We start from the raw sequence: 17,412 nt of genomic DNA on the forward strand, positions 1-17,412 counted from the left end.
TGAAGCCACAATCAGTGTCCTTATAAGAGACAGAAGAGAAGGCCCTGTGAAGACACAGGCAGATTGGACTTCTGCAGCCACAAGCCAAGGAACATCGGGCCGCCAGCAGCTGGAAGAGGCGAGGAAGGAAACTTCCCCCAGAGCCTTGGGAGGGAGCACAGCCCTGCCCACACCTTAATTTTGGACTTCTGGCCTCCACAATTGTGAGAGAATAAATTCCTGTTTTTCAAACCCCCAAGTTTGTGGTAAATGGTTAAGGCAGCCCTAGGAGATTAACAGTTCCCTGTTCTGTGCGTGACTAGAAGGTTTCTGGGGATGCTCAGCCCTGAGTCTCCTGAGCTAACCCTCACTCACAAGGAGGGGAGTTCCAAGTCTGGCCAAAAGGTACGTTTTTTTAACTCACTGCCCCGCCCTGTTCCAAGTTGAGGTTTAACCCTTTCACTTGTTGCGGTGGGGGGGGGGGAGCGGTGCAGGGAGGAGGGAAGCCAAACTAACAGCATCACCTCCTGCTCCGCAGAGGAGGAGAGTCCGAAAGAGTATTTCAAGCCCAACGCCCCTTCCTCGTCTGCCCAGCACGCACACCGGCAGCCGGCGCCCAGCTCCAGGCTGCTCGAAAGGGCCAGAGCTGACCCAGAGCACGTTACTGAAAGCGAGGAGCTTTTTAAAAACAGGGAGTCTGTCTGCCTTTCTCAACTTCTCCTCGCAAACATCACCCCCTCTTCATGGCAATCCTCTCCCCACATCTCGAGTCTACCGTCTTCCTTCCCTCCTCCATTCTTGGGGTATAAGACAGACACCCCAGCACAGGATGGAAGACTCTCTCCCACCCCTCCTTCCTTCTCTCCTCAACACAGCTGGAGGGGGGAGGGGAGGTCAGCAGGGTTCACAAAGGCCAGATGTTAAGGAAAAAGAGAGCGGTGCCCACCCCACGCCCACCCACCCCACCCCCACCCTTGCCCCCAGGGAAAGAAAAATGAAAGGAGACAGCTTTTAAACCAAACAAAACTTTTGTGGTCCAAAATGGTTTTTCTCAAGAATCTGCTCTATGCAAACAATAACAACTTTTTACAAGGCATTTTCACAGAAAAGGAGACAAGTCCTTCCCTAGTGTCGTATGTGGGAATTGTTCCTCCCTCGCCCCGTTTTAGGGGGAAAAGGGGGCGTTATTCACTAGTGCGGGCAGAAGGTCACCGGGTCCCTTAATTGTGGGGCAGATCCAACTCCCCTCCAGCTTCCCTTCATATCTCAACTTGGAATGTCCCTAAAACCTGACCTCTCCTGACCTCACCTGGGTGGAGGAGAAAGCGATTCCACTCCTCTCTGACTCAAGGGGATCCTCCTGGCCTGAGGGCTGAGGGTGTGATCCGGGCCTATCTCTCCTCTCCCCTAGAAAACAGAACCTCTGACCCCAGACCTAATCTCCAGGCCCTGCCCCCTTCCGATCCGTCAGATCCCTGACAACTCCTGCAATGCTTCAGGCTGGGGCCGAAGCTGAAGGTACCTCAACCCAGGTCTCATCCAAACCCCAACTTTGCCCCTTCAAACCCCAGGGGACCTTGCAGTTGGGTCAAGAGCCCTTTCGTTTACCCCCTCTTCAAAAAGCGGCTTGTTTTATCTCTACCCTTTAAAAGGGCTGAGTTTGGGTGTCCAAAGAATGGACTCACGCCTGCCCTCTACCTCCACCCCCTCCCATCCATAAATCGGTGGAGAGGACCTCGAAAGGCGACTTGTTTGGTCTGATTTTATTGATTTCTTCCACCTTCCATTACTTTCCCTGGGACAATCTCTTGCCCCTTCCCCGGGCAAAGTCTGCACTTTCCCAGAAGAGAAGGTCCCTCAGCCCTTAAGAGAGAGGTGGGAGCCAACTAATCAAGGCGTGGGGGGGGGTCTCTTTTACCCACCAGACCTTATAAACTGAAAACAAACAGGGAACATTGAAGGAGGAACCTCCAAAACTGGACAAAAAGGAAAGGTTAGTGGCTGAGACTGAAGATCTCACCAATTAGGGGGTCACTTGAGCTGGGGGTGCCTAGAAAGAGAACAGGATGAGGGTGATCTTCCCCTGGCCCAAACTGCTCCCTCCCCCATTAAGGCTCAGGTGGTGCTAGGAGTGCTAGGGAAGGCCTGAGGGAATCTAAGGGTTAAAGGCCTGACGGTGGGGGTGGGGGATGCCCCCAGGGAGCTGCCAATCACCTCCCCACCCCCACCACAGCCCCCACACCCCCAGGCTCCCACACACACAGAAACAACCAGTTTGTCCATCACGGAGGTCTCTCCTCTCCCGCCCCCCCCTTTTTTTGGTCTTTCAGCGGTGGCCTCCTTTACTGCCACTGGGGTGAAGGCCCTGCACCTAGAGATCCAAGAAGGAAGGGGGCAGGGATAGGAATCTGTGTCATTCAGCTTTTTTCTGTTAAGCCTCCTGACTCCAGCCCTTGGTTCCTCTGCAAAGGATGAGGGGAGGGAATGTCACCCCAACCACTTAGGTGCTTGACGATTACTGTCATTTGAAGTCCCTCTGTCCACAGCCCATAAAACATAAAGGAAGGGGACAGACAAACGTGAGGAACGGGGCTCTCTCCTCGAGCCGGTGATTTGGCCACGGCCCCAACTTTCCCCCTTGGCAGAACAGGTCCCACGCTCAGAGTTCCTCCACGTTGATCCCCCAGAATTTGAGGCCAGGGGGCTCAGGGACAGCAGGACCCCCCATCTGCCACCTCCACAGCGGATGGGCAGGCGGGGGCTTAGAGTTTCCCTGGAGGCGAAGCGAGGATGCCGGCCCTAAGTCTCCATCCTCCCCAATCACCAGGGCCGGGGGGCAAGGGAAGCAGTCGAGGAGGCTGAAGGTGCTCGTGGTGGGGAGCGTGGGCGCAGGACGGCGGGGCTGCGCGCTGCGCTGAGGGGGCGCCGGCCGCCGACGCTTCTTGGCGGCTCCCCGGGCGGGCCCTTTCGCTGGCGGCCTCTCAGGCCCCCGACGCAAACTAGGAGTGTCCAGGGCGAAGCCCTTTGCATAACACCAAAGTTTAGACCGGCGGATCAGACGATCGAAATGTTCCTGGCGGAGATCTCCCGGCGCGGCCGGAGCTGTGCTGGCCGTCGAGGGACTAATGGCTGGTGCCTCGGGGGCGGCTGGCGGGGGGTTTCCATCGACTGCGGCTGTCTGGCCCGGCAGGGACGGCTCCGGCGCCGCCCCGGGACCCGCGGGCTCGGTGGAGAGGCCCACAGGTGGCGACGGAGGCCGGGAACTGGGCTCCTGAGGCGGGCTGGCGGCTGGGCCAGGCTGGGACTCGAGACCCGGGGCTGGCCTAGGCGGGGACGAGGCGAAGCTGGTCGTAGATACCCGAGGGCGCCAGGACGCCGGGCAGCGGCCCGGAGGTGCACAGGAGCGAGCGCCGAAGTGCGGGAAACTGCCTCCGCCCTCTTCCTCCTCTCCGGCGCGCGGGTACACTGCGGCGTCGTCGGCATCCTCGGTGGCCAGGGAGTTCGAATCGCTGGACGGCCCGGCCTGTCCCCCGAGGTGCTTCAGGCCATCCGGGGCTCTGCCGCCAGCGCACAGAGGGGCGCGAGGGCCCTGCAGCACGGGGGCCCGCGCCGCCTGCTCCCCAGGCCCCAGGTCCAGAGAGGACGCCCGGGGTTTGGCAAGGGCATAGAAGGCAAGGGCACGCAGGCACAGCGGAGAGAACTCCTGGGTCCCCCGACGCGGCTTCCGGGGTGTGGGGGAGCAGGGCGACCCTCGTGGGGACGCCGGCACTGCCAGGCGGGGAGCGGGGCACAGAGTCTCCATAGAGCAGCCCGAGGGTATGCCCACTGAGGGGGCCCCGGTCCCAACGGCGGGATGCCCTGGCTGCCCGAAAAGCCCACGGGCGAGGGGAACATCGCCCCCCCTCGACGGGGAGGTCTCTGCTCACGGGCGCCCCCGGCCCGCAACCCGGGGCCGCAGAGCTCTGGCTCCCTCTTCGATCTCGTCACGCGGCCCTCCCGGCGGCCGGACTCCTGGGTCCCTGCGTGTCCCGGCGCGGTCGGCCGCCCTTCCTGCCGCCGCGTTCCCCGCGCAGCCCCGGCAGGAGCCCCTCTCCAGTCGCCCGAAACGCAAAGGCGGGGGAAACAAAGCGGCCGGCAGCTGCGGGAGGCGGGAAGGACCCCGGGCCCGGCACCCGGTGCCCGGGCCCAGGCGGCGGGGAGGGCGCCTTCCGCCCGCTCGGCTTCTTTCTTCCCCGCTGGCTCCCGGAGACCGCGTTATAGAGAACTGCCCCCTAGCTGCCCCAATACCAGCGCCGGGGCCGCGAGCCCGCCGCTGATTGGACAGCACTGCCCGTGACGTTAGCCCGGACCCCACCCCTCCGGCGGCACCGCCCCCATCCCCATTCCGCACACAGACACACACACGTGGACCCGGCGCGGCGGCGGCTGGGAGGGAGCGAGGGGGGAGTATGCGCGGGTGGGATCGCGAGGGGCCGAAAGCGCCGCTGCACGTGGCCTGGTGGCGTCCTGGGATTTAGTCTGCACAGAGCTCCTCATTTTTCCCTGAGCAGTCACAGTTTTTGCGTCTGTAAAATGGGACTGTTCATATCTGCCCTCTTGGGGCTAAAAGTGCTACGTGAATCGACATAGATGAATCTAAAAAACAATGTTGAGGGCAAAGATAAAATGAAGCGATGGTTGTTTACAAGCTTTGTGCAGCAGGGACTCCTGTGGGCCGAGAATGTTCCTTGCTTGTCTGTTCCCTGCCCCTAGAAGAGTGCCTGGCACACAGCGGACACACAGAATGTTTGTAGAATAAGTAGTTAGGAATTCAGTAAGGGTGTGCAAGAAGAACAAAGGAAAATCAGTTTGGAGGGGGGAAGTATTATTACACCCAGGGAAAACGATAAATCGGTTTTCACGGTACCTATTTCCATTTCTCCGATGCAGTATCTAAATATCATACCCCCCTCTTAACTAAATTCCGGGGGGCTGGCTCTGCAGCCGCCGCCCCCCACCCCCAATCCCAGGACGCTGCCTTCTGAGGCTTGAGCTGCCAAAATGGGTTGAAGAGGCCAGAGGAGAGGACACACAGTCCTCACTCTCATCTTCTCCAAGGAAAGCAAAGAAAAAGTGAATTCCCAATAAAAATCCTAATAATGCAGCACACACACCTCCAGCACGTTCTGTCACCTCTCCTTTAGTTTCTGCGTCTCTGACTGTTACATGAAAGTCCATGAATGCCTTTATTCTTTACTGTCCCTCTCTCCCGTTATTCTGGAAATGAACTGATGAGGACTTTGTCTTGATCACTACTGCATCCCCTCTGCCTAGAACAGTGCCGGAGACATAATAGGTGCTCAGTTAATATTTGTGAATGAGTGAGTGAATGAATGAATCCTCGGGATATTTCTCTCATGATAAAAATCAGGTTTTGGGACATGGCTGCTTCCTATCTGAAGAAATACAGAGATTGGTATGACGGCTGGGAGTAGAGTTGTGGAAGGTTGCTAGAAGGGCCACAGAGAGAAATATCTCATTTTTTAGGCCAGGGCAAGAGAGGGTTTCTGTAAGGGGACAAATGATGCAGCTTGCATGCTGGCTCTCTGCACAGTGACAACAGAGGCATTGTTTTCCTATATGTCATCAAATAATATCTAGGAGGAATGGGATAATGCGGGTCTCCCTCCCCCACCTGCAGAGACGAGAGGCAGAGCCCTGAGGTGGGGCTCGGGTCTGAGGAGGAGGAGGTGTGCTGTTCTATTGCTCCAAATACTCACTACCCGCAGAAGAGATCTTCAGGGCAGTTATCAAGAGGGGGGATCCTGGGTCCTGCCAGGGTCTAGACTCCCAAGCTTATAATTGCCTCAAGAGCCCTGGCCCCACCCTATACACACACGCCTGTGAGGAAAGTTCTGGAAGGATGATGATCTTCACAACTGTCTCTTCTGGGGACAGTGCTGAGGACTCTGATCCTGAGACAGCATTGACATACTTCTTTTGCTTGTGTGCTGGAAGGTATCTGCTTCAATCCAGCCTCTTCGTAGCTGAGATGCCTGGGGAAGGGACTTGGGCCCCATCTGCACAGACCTGGACTGGGAAACTCCTTTTATCCCCTAGAGTCACATTCCTGTTTGCATTCCCATGCCTAGCACAGTGTTGATACAGGAGAGAAAGGCCACGAAAATTTCGGTGTGAATAAATGAGTGGATATTACAAAACAGTGAGCATCAAATGGCCTTTTCTTTCCCTGACTCCAAAAGCTGCCGTCTCCACTTGTGAGTTTGGGAGATTTATTGAAGAGTCATTACTACTGAGAATCCTTCCCTCTGCCTCCGCTTTGCCTTCTTCCCCTTGCTCTAATCAGGCCCCCTAGAATATAGCCAGGGGGTGGCAGCGCTTTACAAACAGTAGGGGTTAGTGTGAGTCTCTCTCCAGCTGAAAGGACCTGGAGTCATCCCGCCACCTTTTCAGAGGACTTGGACCAGGCTTGCCAGATGTGCAACCCTGGGCAGGTCACCTGGACCCTCTGAGTCTCAATGTCCCTACCAGTGAAAAGGAGGCAACAGTGGCTTCCTCACAACATTGTCAGGAAGGTTGAAACTTGATGTGAGCGGTCACCCTTGCTCATGTGGGCGGCCCAGCTGTTGCAATTCCCATTGCCTACAGCAGAGGACACTCAACCCCGTCCTCAGTCTAAGAGGTGAGGGAGGCAACATCCTTCTCGGGAACCTCTCCTCCTCCCCACAGGAGGAAAAGAGGGACAAGGCTGGATGTTGGGTCCATCTGACATCTCTGGGACCCGGGATAGGAAGAGCCCCTCCGGATCTGGAAGCCAGCTCTTCCCCTTCCTTGGCCCATCCAGGTCTCACCCATGGCAGTAAGGACTACATTCAAGGATTTTGGAGCAGGGAAACTGCCCAAGTGCCCTTTCCCATAGCAAGGACCACAGGGAACTACACTCCACATGTGCAGCCCCATAATAATTTCTGTAGCACTTACTGCATGCCAATATCTGTTCTAACTCTATGTTAGATCCTATGACACAGATACTATATTTTTAAATGTACATACCACACATAAGTATATAACCCATTTAAGTATCCAATTCAGTGATGCTGAGTAAATTTACAAAGTTATACAACCATCATCATAATCCAAATTTAGGACATTTCTTACGAGATCCCCCATCCCCAACCCTGGGTGACTAACCTACTTTCTGTCTCTATAGATCTCCCTTTTTTGGACATTTCATATAAACGGAGTCAGAGAGTAGGTAGTCCTTTGCGTCTCACTTCTTTCTCAAAAGCATGTTTTTGAGGTTTATCCATGTTGTAGCATGTATTAGCAGTCTGTTCCCTCTTATTGCTGAGTAGTAGCTCATTGTATGGATATAGCACATTTTGTTTATCCAATCACATTTAGGTTGTTTTCGCTTTTTGGTTATTATGAATAATACTGTTATGAACCTTGGTGTACAGGTCTTTGTGCAGACATATTTTTTGTTTTTGTTTTTAATAAATGCGGTTGTGCAGGCTGGACTTGAACTCCTGAGCTCAAGCAATCCTCCCACCTCAGCCTCCTGAGTAGCTGGGACTATAGGAACACACCACTGCGCCCGGATGACATATGTTTTTATGTTATATTCTTAAGTAGACAGTTAAGAGTGGAATTGCTGGGTCATATGGTACATTTATGTTTAACTTTTTTAAAAACTGCCAAGCTGTTTTCCAAACTGGCTATACCATTTTACATTGCTATTAATAGCCATGTTATAAATTAGGACAACTGAGGGAGAGAAGTTATGTGACTTGCACAAGTCACACTGCTAGCAAGTGACATAGCCAGGACTCAAACCCAGGCAGCCGGCTCCTAAGCTCACACTGGGCTTGTAACCACAAGTCTGCCCCTCGGTGACAATGAATCTAAGAGGGAAGCCATTTCTCCACCCTGTCACACCCTGGCCTGGCCTCCACGATTTTAGCCCTTCTTGCTTCCAGAACTCCTTAAGTCAGCAGGGCTACATCACCCCCTAGCATAAACCCAAATGTTGATCTACCTCCTCTGGAAATGTGCACCCAAGGTTAATAGCTTAAATTCTGGACTCAGATGGGTCAGTTTACATTCCAGACTCATCATTTTACCAGCTGTGTGACTTTGGGGCAACTTACTTAACCTCTGGAAGCTTTAGTTTCCCCATCTATAAAATAGGAATAGCATCTTCCTTCTTGCAATTAAAAAAGTGTTTTATTATGGAAAATTTCAAACCGAGACAAAAGTAAACAGAGGAGTGGAATTAACCCCCATGTACCCAATACTCAGCTTCAACATCTATCAACTCATGGTCAGTCTTCTTTCCTTCTTGTCCCACCCACTTCCTCCTCTACTCACATTTTTTAAAAATCAACTTTATTGGCTGGGTGCAGTGGCTCATGCCTGTAATCCTAGCACTCTGGGAGGCTGAGACGGGTGGATCATTTGAGCTCAGGAGTTCGAGACCAGCCTGAGCAAGAGCGAGACCCCGTCTCTACTATAAATAGAAAGAAATTATATGGACAGCTAAAAATATATATAGAAAAATTAGCCAGGGATGGTGGCGCATGCCTGTAGTCCCAGCTACTCAGGAGGCTGAGGCAGAAGGATTGCTTGAGCCCGGGACTTTGAGATTGCTGTGAGCTAGGCTGACACCACGGCACTCTAGCCCAGACAACAGACTGAGACTCTGTCTCAAAAAAAAAAAAAATCAACTTTATTAAGGTATAATTTACATACAATAAAATGCACATTCTAAGTGTACAGTTCAAATAGTTCTGACAAAGGAATATACTGATGTTACCACCACAATTAAGATATAGAACATGCCCCATATTATATTGAAGCAAATCTCAGACATCCTATAATTTTATACCTAAATATTTCAATATGCATTTCTACAAGATAAGGACTCTTTAAGAAAAAAACATAACCCCAACATTATTATCAATCCTAAAAAGAACCAACAATCAACCTTTAACCCTGTCAAATAGCTAGTTAGTTTTCAAATTTCTGACCGGGTACGGTGCTCATGCCTGTAATCCTAGCACTCTGGGAGGCTGAGGTGGGAGGATCTCTTGAGCTCAGGAGTTCAAGTCCAACCTGAGCAAGAGTGAGACCCCATCTCTATTAAAAACAGAAAAATTAGCTGCATGTTGTGGCGCATGCCTGTAGTCCCAGCTACTCCGGAGGCTGAGGGAGGAGCATCACTTGAGCCCAGGAGTTGGAGGTTGCAGTGAGCCACAATGACATCACTGCACTCTACCCAGGGCTCAAAAAAAAAAAAAAAATCGAATTATCTTATATTTTTTCTTTACAATTTGTTTATTTGAATTAAGATCCACAAAATATATAAAACATACATAAAAATTATTTATTGTTTATCTGTCATTCAAATGTGACTAGACATCCTGTTTCATCTGGCACTCCTATGTTCCAGGTGCTATTCTAGAATTGGAGGTCCAGCAGTGAGCAAGGCAAACAACCCCCACCTCTGGGAGTTTACATCCTAGTAAACTTGGGGAGCCAGGTAATATACAAGCAGACATATTCCTTCTGTGGATATGGTGAGGGTTAAATGAGATAACCCAGATGTTTAGTGCCTGGTCCATAGAGGCCCTTGATCCATGTATTAGTGAGTGCTCTTGGCAGTAGCTTAGGCCACCTTCCATTTTCCCTGCTTTTTTCCTTGTCCCCTGCTCCATATTCCCCCAGGAATTATTCTAGGCTTGCCCTCCTCCTGCTGTACTTCCTCCATATGTCCATGGTTAGTTGGTTCATTCCTCTTTGCCCCACAGTGACTAAGCACCCACCACGTAGCAAGCCCCAGGCCCTGGGAATTCAGAGATGACGGAGACACAGTCTGGTGGGGGAGATGGACATTACAGGCTAATTCGAAAAGTAGCAATAGTGGGATGACCATAGTCCTTGGAACCTTAGAGGAATGGTCGCCCTAGAGGAAGAGGAGGGAAGTCTTTTCAAAGATGATAATGATCCAGCCGGGCTCTGTGGCTCACGCCTGTAATCCTAGCACTCTGGGAGGCTGAGGCAGGTGGCTTGTTGGAGCTCAGGAGTTCGAGACCAGCCTGAGCAAGAGCGAGACACCATCTCTACTGAAAATAGAAAGAAATTAGCCAAACAACTAAAATATATACAAAAAAATTAGCCGGGCATGGTGGCACATGCCTGTAGTCCCAGCTATTCAGGAGACTGAGGCAGGAGGATCACCTGAGCCCGGGAGTTTGAGGTTGCTGTGAGCTAGGCTGATGCCACTGCACTCTAGCCCGGGCAACAGAGTGAGACTCTGTTTCAAAAACAAACAAACAAAAAAAAAAACCATGGTAATCTTTCACCTGGTCTAAAGGATGAACAGGCGTACACAGAGGAGGCCCAAGAGAAGAATTTCACCTGCAGAAACAGAACCGAGCAAGCCCTGTGTGCTGCCAATGACCAGCCATCAACACCTTGCCCTCCTGCTAAGTAGAGGGGTGCCCAGGCTTTGGTCCTCCCCACCCGCCCTCCCAGAGTCATCTCATCTCTCTTGCATAGCCAAACACTCTCCCCCACTGCGTGTCTCTCCCACTAAAAAGCCAAATCTTCCCTGACCCCAGAGGCTGCAGGCCCCTCCCCTCGCTCCCCTTCGCAGCCAGACTCCGCAAGAGCTGTCTACGAACACGTCGTCTTCCTTTTCTCACTTCCCACTTACTTCTCAACCCACTTCCATCTGCTTCCACCCCCACTGGCCACCAAAATAGCTCCTCCTGAGGTCCCAGTGGCCTCTATCTCATCGAAACTGGCAGGCTCTGTGACCTCTGGGAGCAGCCCGCATGGTTGGCCACTTCTTCCTAGAAACCCTCCAGTCCTCTGTCTCCTGGGCACTGCGCTCTCCCGCCGTCCTCCTGCTACTGGCTGTTCCCTTCTGGTCTCCGGCACAGGCTCATTCTCCCTTCAGCCCACAACGTTGGGGTTCCTCAAGGCTCGGTCCAGAACTCTCTTCTCTGTCCGGACACTCTTTGGTGTCTGTTTGGCAACAGCCATCGGTCCTCAGGGCTCGGCCTCAGCCCCACTTCCAGGGAAACCTATCCCCACGTATGGCTCCTCTCTCCATCTGCTTCCACGGCGAGACACCAGGCCTCGTCCTGACACCTCTAAGTCAACACCTCAGCACCTCTCCTCATCGTTACACCGGAGTCATCTTTCCCAAGCCACAAGTTGGATCGTGTCACGCCTCTACTCAAAACCTTTTAATGGTCACCTATTGGTTTCAGGAGAAAGCCTAAAATCCTTAACTTGGCTCACAGGTAGGGTTACCTGAGTCCGACAACCCTACACACAGGTCCTCCTCGGGAGGGAGACAAGTTCCCTCACCTTCCACCTCTCTTGCAATGTCCTCTCTCCCTTCAGCCATCTAGGTCTTCTTTCGGCCTAAAGCAACAAGCTCCCTCCTCTCCCTCCCTGGCCACTTGCTGTTCCTTCCGACTGTAAACCTTTCCCTCACCTCCCTGCTCCTGGCCAGTGTCTACTCCTAGTCACAGCACCACTGAGTCAGTCATCCCTTCCTCTGAGAAAACCTCTCCCAACCCTTCCAGACGGTGCCCAAGTCAGTTTCCACTGCTGTCCTCCCTTCCAGAACTGTGTATATTTCCTTCAAAGCGTTTCCATCCGCTCATCACTATTCATTAGTGTATCTGTTTATTAGTACGTCAGATTATTCACCTCTCCCTTGCCACACTGTGTTTCATGGAGACAGGGACCACATAAAATTTTACCTTAGCTCAGTGACTCAAATGCAGTTGGCACTCAAACACATTTTTTAAAATCTTTTAAATATGCACATTCTTAAACCTAAAAAATAGAGTAAAATGAACCCCATATACTCATCACCTAGATTTAATAATTAACATTTTAGAATATTTATCATTTTTGCTAAAATATTTTAAAGTGATTTGGAGTTTCCATGGCAGCTCACCCCTGAACACTCCAGGAAGTTTTCTTGCTACAATATTATACTCACATCTCACAAAATTAACAATAATTCCTTAATATCAACTAATACCCAGCCCATATTCAAATTTACCTACTTGTCCCTCCAAAATGCTTCTTTTTTTTTTGCGTTTGATTTTTTTCCAACCAAGATCTAAAGAAGTTCTGCACACTGTGTCTGGCTATGTCTCTAAAGTCTCATTTAAATCTAGAATAAACTGGGCTCTGAGGCTCACGCCTATAACAGTGATTCAGGAGGCTGAGGTGGGAAGGGGATTGCTTAAGATCAAGAGTTCGACACCAGCCTGGGCAACATCTCTAAAAAGAATTTCAAAAATAAAAAGTAACCAGGCATAATGGCATGTGCCAGCAGTACCAGCTACTCAGAGGATCATCTGAGCCCAGGAGTTGGAGGCTGCAGTGAGCTATGATCAAGCCACCGCACTCCATCCAGCCTGGGTGACAGAGCGAGACTCCATCACTAAAAAAATAAAATTTAATAAATAAATAAACCTAAAATAACTTATTTCCCCTATGCCATTGACTTGTTAAATTGCTAAAGTATTTTAAGTAAATTATAGACATCATGTCCCACCTTCTAGTTTTCTCTGATTGCTTCCTAGTGGCGTTGTTTATCCTGTATTTTCTGTAAACTGGAAATTAGATCACAGGCTTGATTAGATTCGGGTTGACGATACCAACAAGAACACTTCATGGGTGACGCTTGCTACTACATACTGCGCTACATCAGGGTGTCCTCAATACCTGAGTTCTGCTGTTAGTGATGTAAGGTTGATTGGTCGGTCCCCTTGGTGACAGCTGATCCCTCTATCAAGAAATTGCATTTTCTCCTTTAGGGCCAGCAAGTAATCTGCGGCGTGATTGTGTTTTTAATAAATGAATGAAGTAGGTCAATACGGCTAAACAGTAGGGAGGGCAGTGGGCAGGAACCAGAACTCAAAGGGCCAAACGCTTTGATAAGAAATTTAGACTTTATCCTGTAGGATGGGGAATTGCAGACTACTTTTAAGCAAGAGAAGTCATGTGACCAGACTTAACTGGTGGGAGGGATGAGAAGCACAGGGGTGGGGGGAGTAGGGAAGCAGCTTTTCCTGATGCTCAGTCTGAACCCAACCCTATGCTAGGTATTTGGCATACTTGATCTAAACCCTTCACTGTGTTTAAAAGAAAAATCCTATTTCACAGATGAGGCAACCAGAGGCTCTGCCTTGTTCGGTCGCTCACCCAAGGTTGCAGCAACAGATGGCGAAGAACTAAAGAAAGGCAGTGACCACAGGAGCGGACAGGTATTTGGGGGAGAATCAGCAGCATCTGTAACCACCCGGGCTATGGGGAGGAGGGAACCGGGAGGCCTGGCTGAAGCTGAGGCTTCCTCCACGTCTCGGGTGGGGCAGGAGGAGACAGAGTAGGTTGGAGGGGAAGATAATGAGCTCAGGCTCCCAGCTGCCCAGATGTCTCCAAGCCACTCTCTTGAGAAATGGTGTTTATAACATGACAATGTCATAATTTGGCTTCCGGCACGACTCGATAATTAGCTTAAGTTATCCCTCATTGGCATTTCATTCAAAGCAAGGACATTCTTCCATTCATTCTGATGAGGCCTGTTTTCAGTGAGTGTTTCAGGGTAAGTGTGAACCGCGAGTTGGGCTGTCTTTCTTTTTTGGCTGAAGTGAGCCAGAGACCGAAGTCAGGGGGTGAGAGTCTGTCTCCGGGGCCTGGCTGTGTGGGCTCCCCCTCGGACAGGACGCTGGCTGAGGGTGGGGTGCAGGGACCTACACATGCAATGTCCAGCAGGAATGTGGCCCAGAGATTGGCTTCCAGGAGCTACAGTGATGAGGAAGATGGGAGAGAGATCAGTTGGGAGGCAGCTACGGAGGGCTGTGTTTAGGGGAAAGAGAACACTTTTGGACTTAGGAGGCGATGACAAGGTAGATTCTGTGGGACTTAGTGGCTGATTCAGAGGAGTGAGGAAGACAGAGCTGAGAAGGACCCCGGGTTTTCGTCTCAGGAGAGTGGAGGCTACATTAACTGACGTGGGACCTACAAGACGAAGGGCAGGTGTGGGGGTGGAGAGATGCAGGGCTCAGTGTGGGACTCAGGGAGGAGAGGAGACCTAGGGAAGTTCTGAGACTAGAAGAGTGAGGGCCAGGTCACAGGCACACAGGTCAAGGTTGAACCGATGAGCTCTTCCAGGGAAAGCCATGTGGATCCACAAGAGGACCCTGAGGGATGCCCAAAGGAAAAAGACCCTCTCATGCCGGGCGCGGTGGCTCACACCTGTAATCCTAGCACTCTGGGAGGCTGAGGCGGGCGGATTGTTTGAGCTCAGGAGTTTGAGACCAGCCTGAGCAAGAGCGAGACCCCATCTCTACTAAAAATAGAAAGAAATTATATGGACAGCTAAAAAATATGTATATATATAGAAAAATTAGCCGGGCATGGTGGCACATGCTTGTAGTCCCAGCTACTCGGGAGGCTGAGGCAGAAGGATTGCTTGAGCCCAGGAGTTTGAGGTTGTTGTAAGCTAGGCTGACACCACGGCACTGTAGCCCGGGCAACACAGTGACACTCTGTCTAAAAAAAAAAAAAAAGGCCCTCACAATTACAACTGAGAAATTCGAGAGAGTGAGACTCAGAGGGCAAGGGGAAAGGGATGGCTGTGGGGACCAAATGCCATGGACAGGTTCTGTATGACAAGAATCGAGGAGCCATTACCCTTAGTGATTGTGGGACTTAGAAGATGGTGGGCCAGATGTGGTAGCTCATGCCTGTAATCCCTGCACTTTGGGAGTCTGAGGCAGGAGGATCACTTGAGGCCAGGAGTTTGAGACCAGCAAAAGTGAGACCCCATCTCTACAAAAAGTAGAAAATTAGCCAGGTGTTGTGGTGCACACCTGTAGCCCCAGCTGCTCAGGAGGCTGAGGCAGGAAGATCACTTGAGCCCAGGAGTTTGAGGTTGCAGTGAGCTATGATGATGCCATGCATTCTAGCCTGGGTGACAGAATGAGACCATGTCTCAAAAAAAAAAAAAAAAAAAAAAAAAGATGACTCTGGCTTCTTAGCAAAAACCAAGAAATGAGAGAAATCACTTGGAGTCAGAGGCCCGTGGGCCAAGAAGCAGAAAGTACAACTGTCTCTCAGCAGGAATAGGGCACAGGAAATGGCACCTACTGGGCACCACCAGCAAAGCCACCGAGAGTGACCCCCCACTAGCCTTTGTTCTGGTCACTTCTCGACAGAGCAGAACTTGAAGGCCTCAGATTGGCACAACTTGAGTTACATGTCCACCTCTTGGCCGCGCAGGGCATGAAGACAGAAGTTCAGAATTCCAGCCTTCAGTTTTTTTCTGTAAATATTTATTGAGAACCCAGTATGTGCCAGGCACAGTTCTAGGCCCTGGAATACAGCAACCAAAATCACAAAGATCCCCATCGTCATGGCACTCACATCAGAGGGGAAAGAACGACAACAAACAACAGACATAAATGTGTGAATGATGTAAAAGGCTAAGGACAAAGTATAAGGAAGATGAACAGTACAGGGGTACGGGGCAGGCAGGGGAGGTGGGAACAGTGTTCGGCTTTAAATAGGGTGATCCAGAAAAGTCCAACCGACAAGGCAAGAGCATGCCGGGTTCAGCAAGGAAGCCAGAGGCTGTGGGGGCAGAGGGAGGGGTGGAATGGAGGAGACAGGGCCAGAGGGACATAGCGATTGGGGCAGCAGGTCATACAGGACCTTGCAGGCCCCTGTAAGGACTTGGGCTTCCCTCCAAATGTGATGCGAACCTCTGCAGGACTCTGTGCCCAGGGGTGACCTGGTCATCTTGCAGTTTAATAGGATCACTGTGGCCACTGTGCAGGGGATAGACGGCAGGGGCAAGGGTGGGGGCAGGGAGGCCGGTCAGGAGGTGACCCCAATACTCCAGGGGAGGGAAGGCGGGTGGCGATGGTGGGGAGGCATCAGATTCTGCACATATTTTGAAGGTAGAGCTGACAGGATGTGCTGACAGAGTGGATGTGGGAGAGGAGTCAGGAATGATTCCAAGATTTTTGGCCTGAACAACTGGAAAGATGGAGCTGCCATCGGTTGGGATGGAGCGGGCTGCAGATGGAGCGGTGGCTAAGGGGTGAGAGGGGAGGCAAGGGTAGACATAGGAAGGGGGACACTGGACAACCACAGCTCCAGGAAGTGTCCACCGCAGTGATACTGGTGACGTGTGGCAGAACAGGTTCAGCGGTGGGGGGGGGGTGGTGAGGAGGAGCAGGAGAGTGATGGAGCTGTGTGTGGAGGCAGCGCTTGGTCGCCCGACTTACAGAGCAGGATGAGACAGAGGGAGCTCTGGGAGGGGAAGCCAGGGGCTGGTGGCCTGGGCCCATTGGGAGGCCGAGGGGGAGGCAGGAGAGGCTGAGAGTGCTGATCAGGATAAAGAAGTCGCACCAGGGGGCCAGGCACAGTGGCTCACGCCTGTAACCCTAGCACTCTGGGAGGCCAAGGCGGGTGGATCACTCGAGGTCAGGAGTTCGAGACTAGCCTGAGCAAGAGCGAGACCTCATCTCTACTAAAAAATAGAAAGAAATTATCTGGCCAACTAAAATATAAATATAAATGGAAAAAATTATCCAGGCATGGTGGCACATGCCTGTAGTCCCAGCTACTTGGGAGGCTGAGGCAGTAGGATTGCTTAAGCCCAGGAGTTTGAGGTTGCTGTGAGCTAGGCTGACACCACGGCACTCACTCTAGCCAGGGCAACACAGTGACACTCTGTCTCAAAAAAAAAAAAAGAAGAAGAAGAAGAAGTCATATCAGGGGAGGAGAGATGGATCCTGGCCGAGACTGGAAGGCAGTGGGTCAAGCTCACAGCACCTAGAGCCTAGACCAGCATCAGGGAACAGGGGGAGGGACTCCAGAGACATCAGAGACATCAGAGGTGGCCAGGCAGCGACTGGAGAGCAGGAGGAGTCAGGTGCAACTCCAAGATTTTGAATCTCAACTGCTGCCAGCATCCTGAAGGTGTCTATGCACCTCTGGGTCCAGGCCTCCTCATCTCCACACCACTCCAGCCTCAGGTCCCACCTCACCCCTGCTGTGACCAAGGCCTGCTGCACCCTGGAGTCCTCAGCTCTCGGAGCACAGCCTCACACCTGATCCCAGATGCACACTACTTTCTCTGCTTCTGCGGCAGGCCACAATCAGGGGACACTGTTCACTTGCTGTCCCCCACGCCTGTCTGGCCCCTCTAACCCACAGACCCCTGAGGTTCCCTCCACCGGAGCCCCATCTCAGCAATGGCTTTGCTTCCTGTTTCAAACAGAAAATACAGTGCTGAGCACAAGAAGCCAAACACAAAAGAGTACATGTTATACACTTCTAGCAAGTTCTAGAACCAGCAAAACAAATCTTTCATGATCTACAGTGATG

General features: G+C 51.8%; 1 protein-coding gene across 1 annotated transcript; it reads right to left on the reverse strand.

Moving 5' to 3' along the window:
• Window positions 1–988: 988 nt before the first annotated feature.
• On the reverse strand, window positions 989–4,214 carry LOC123620804 (elongin BC and polycomb repressive complex 2 associated protein). The gene has a single exon (XM_045526324.1). The coding sequence runs from the start codon at window positions 3,779–3,781 to the stop codon at window positions 2,639–2,641; it is 1,143 nt and encodes a 380-aa protein (XP_045382280.1). The 5' UTR covers window positions 3,782–4,214; the 3' UTR covers window positions 989–2,638.
• Window positions 4,215–17,412: the final 13,198 nt, after the last annotated feature.

This window comes from Lemur catta, chromosome 15 (assembly GCF_020740605.2).
Source record: "Lemur catta isolate mLemCat1 chromosome 15, mLemCat1.pri, whole genome shotgun sequence".
Classification (NCBI taxonomy): domain Eukaryota; kingdom Metazoa; phylum Chordata; class Mammalia; order Primates; family Lemuridae; genus Lemur; species Lemur catta.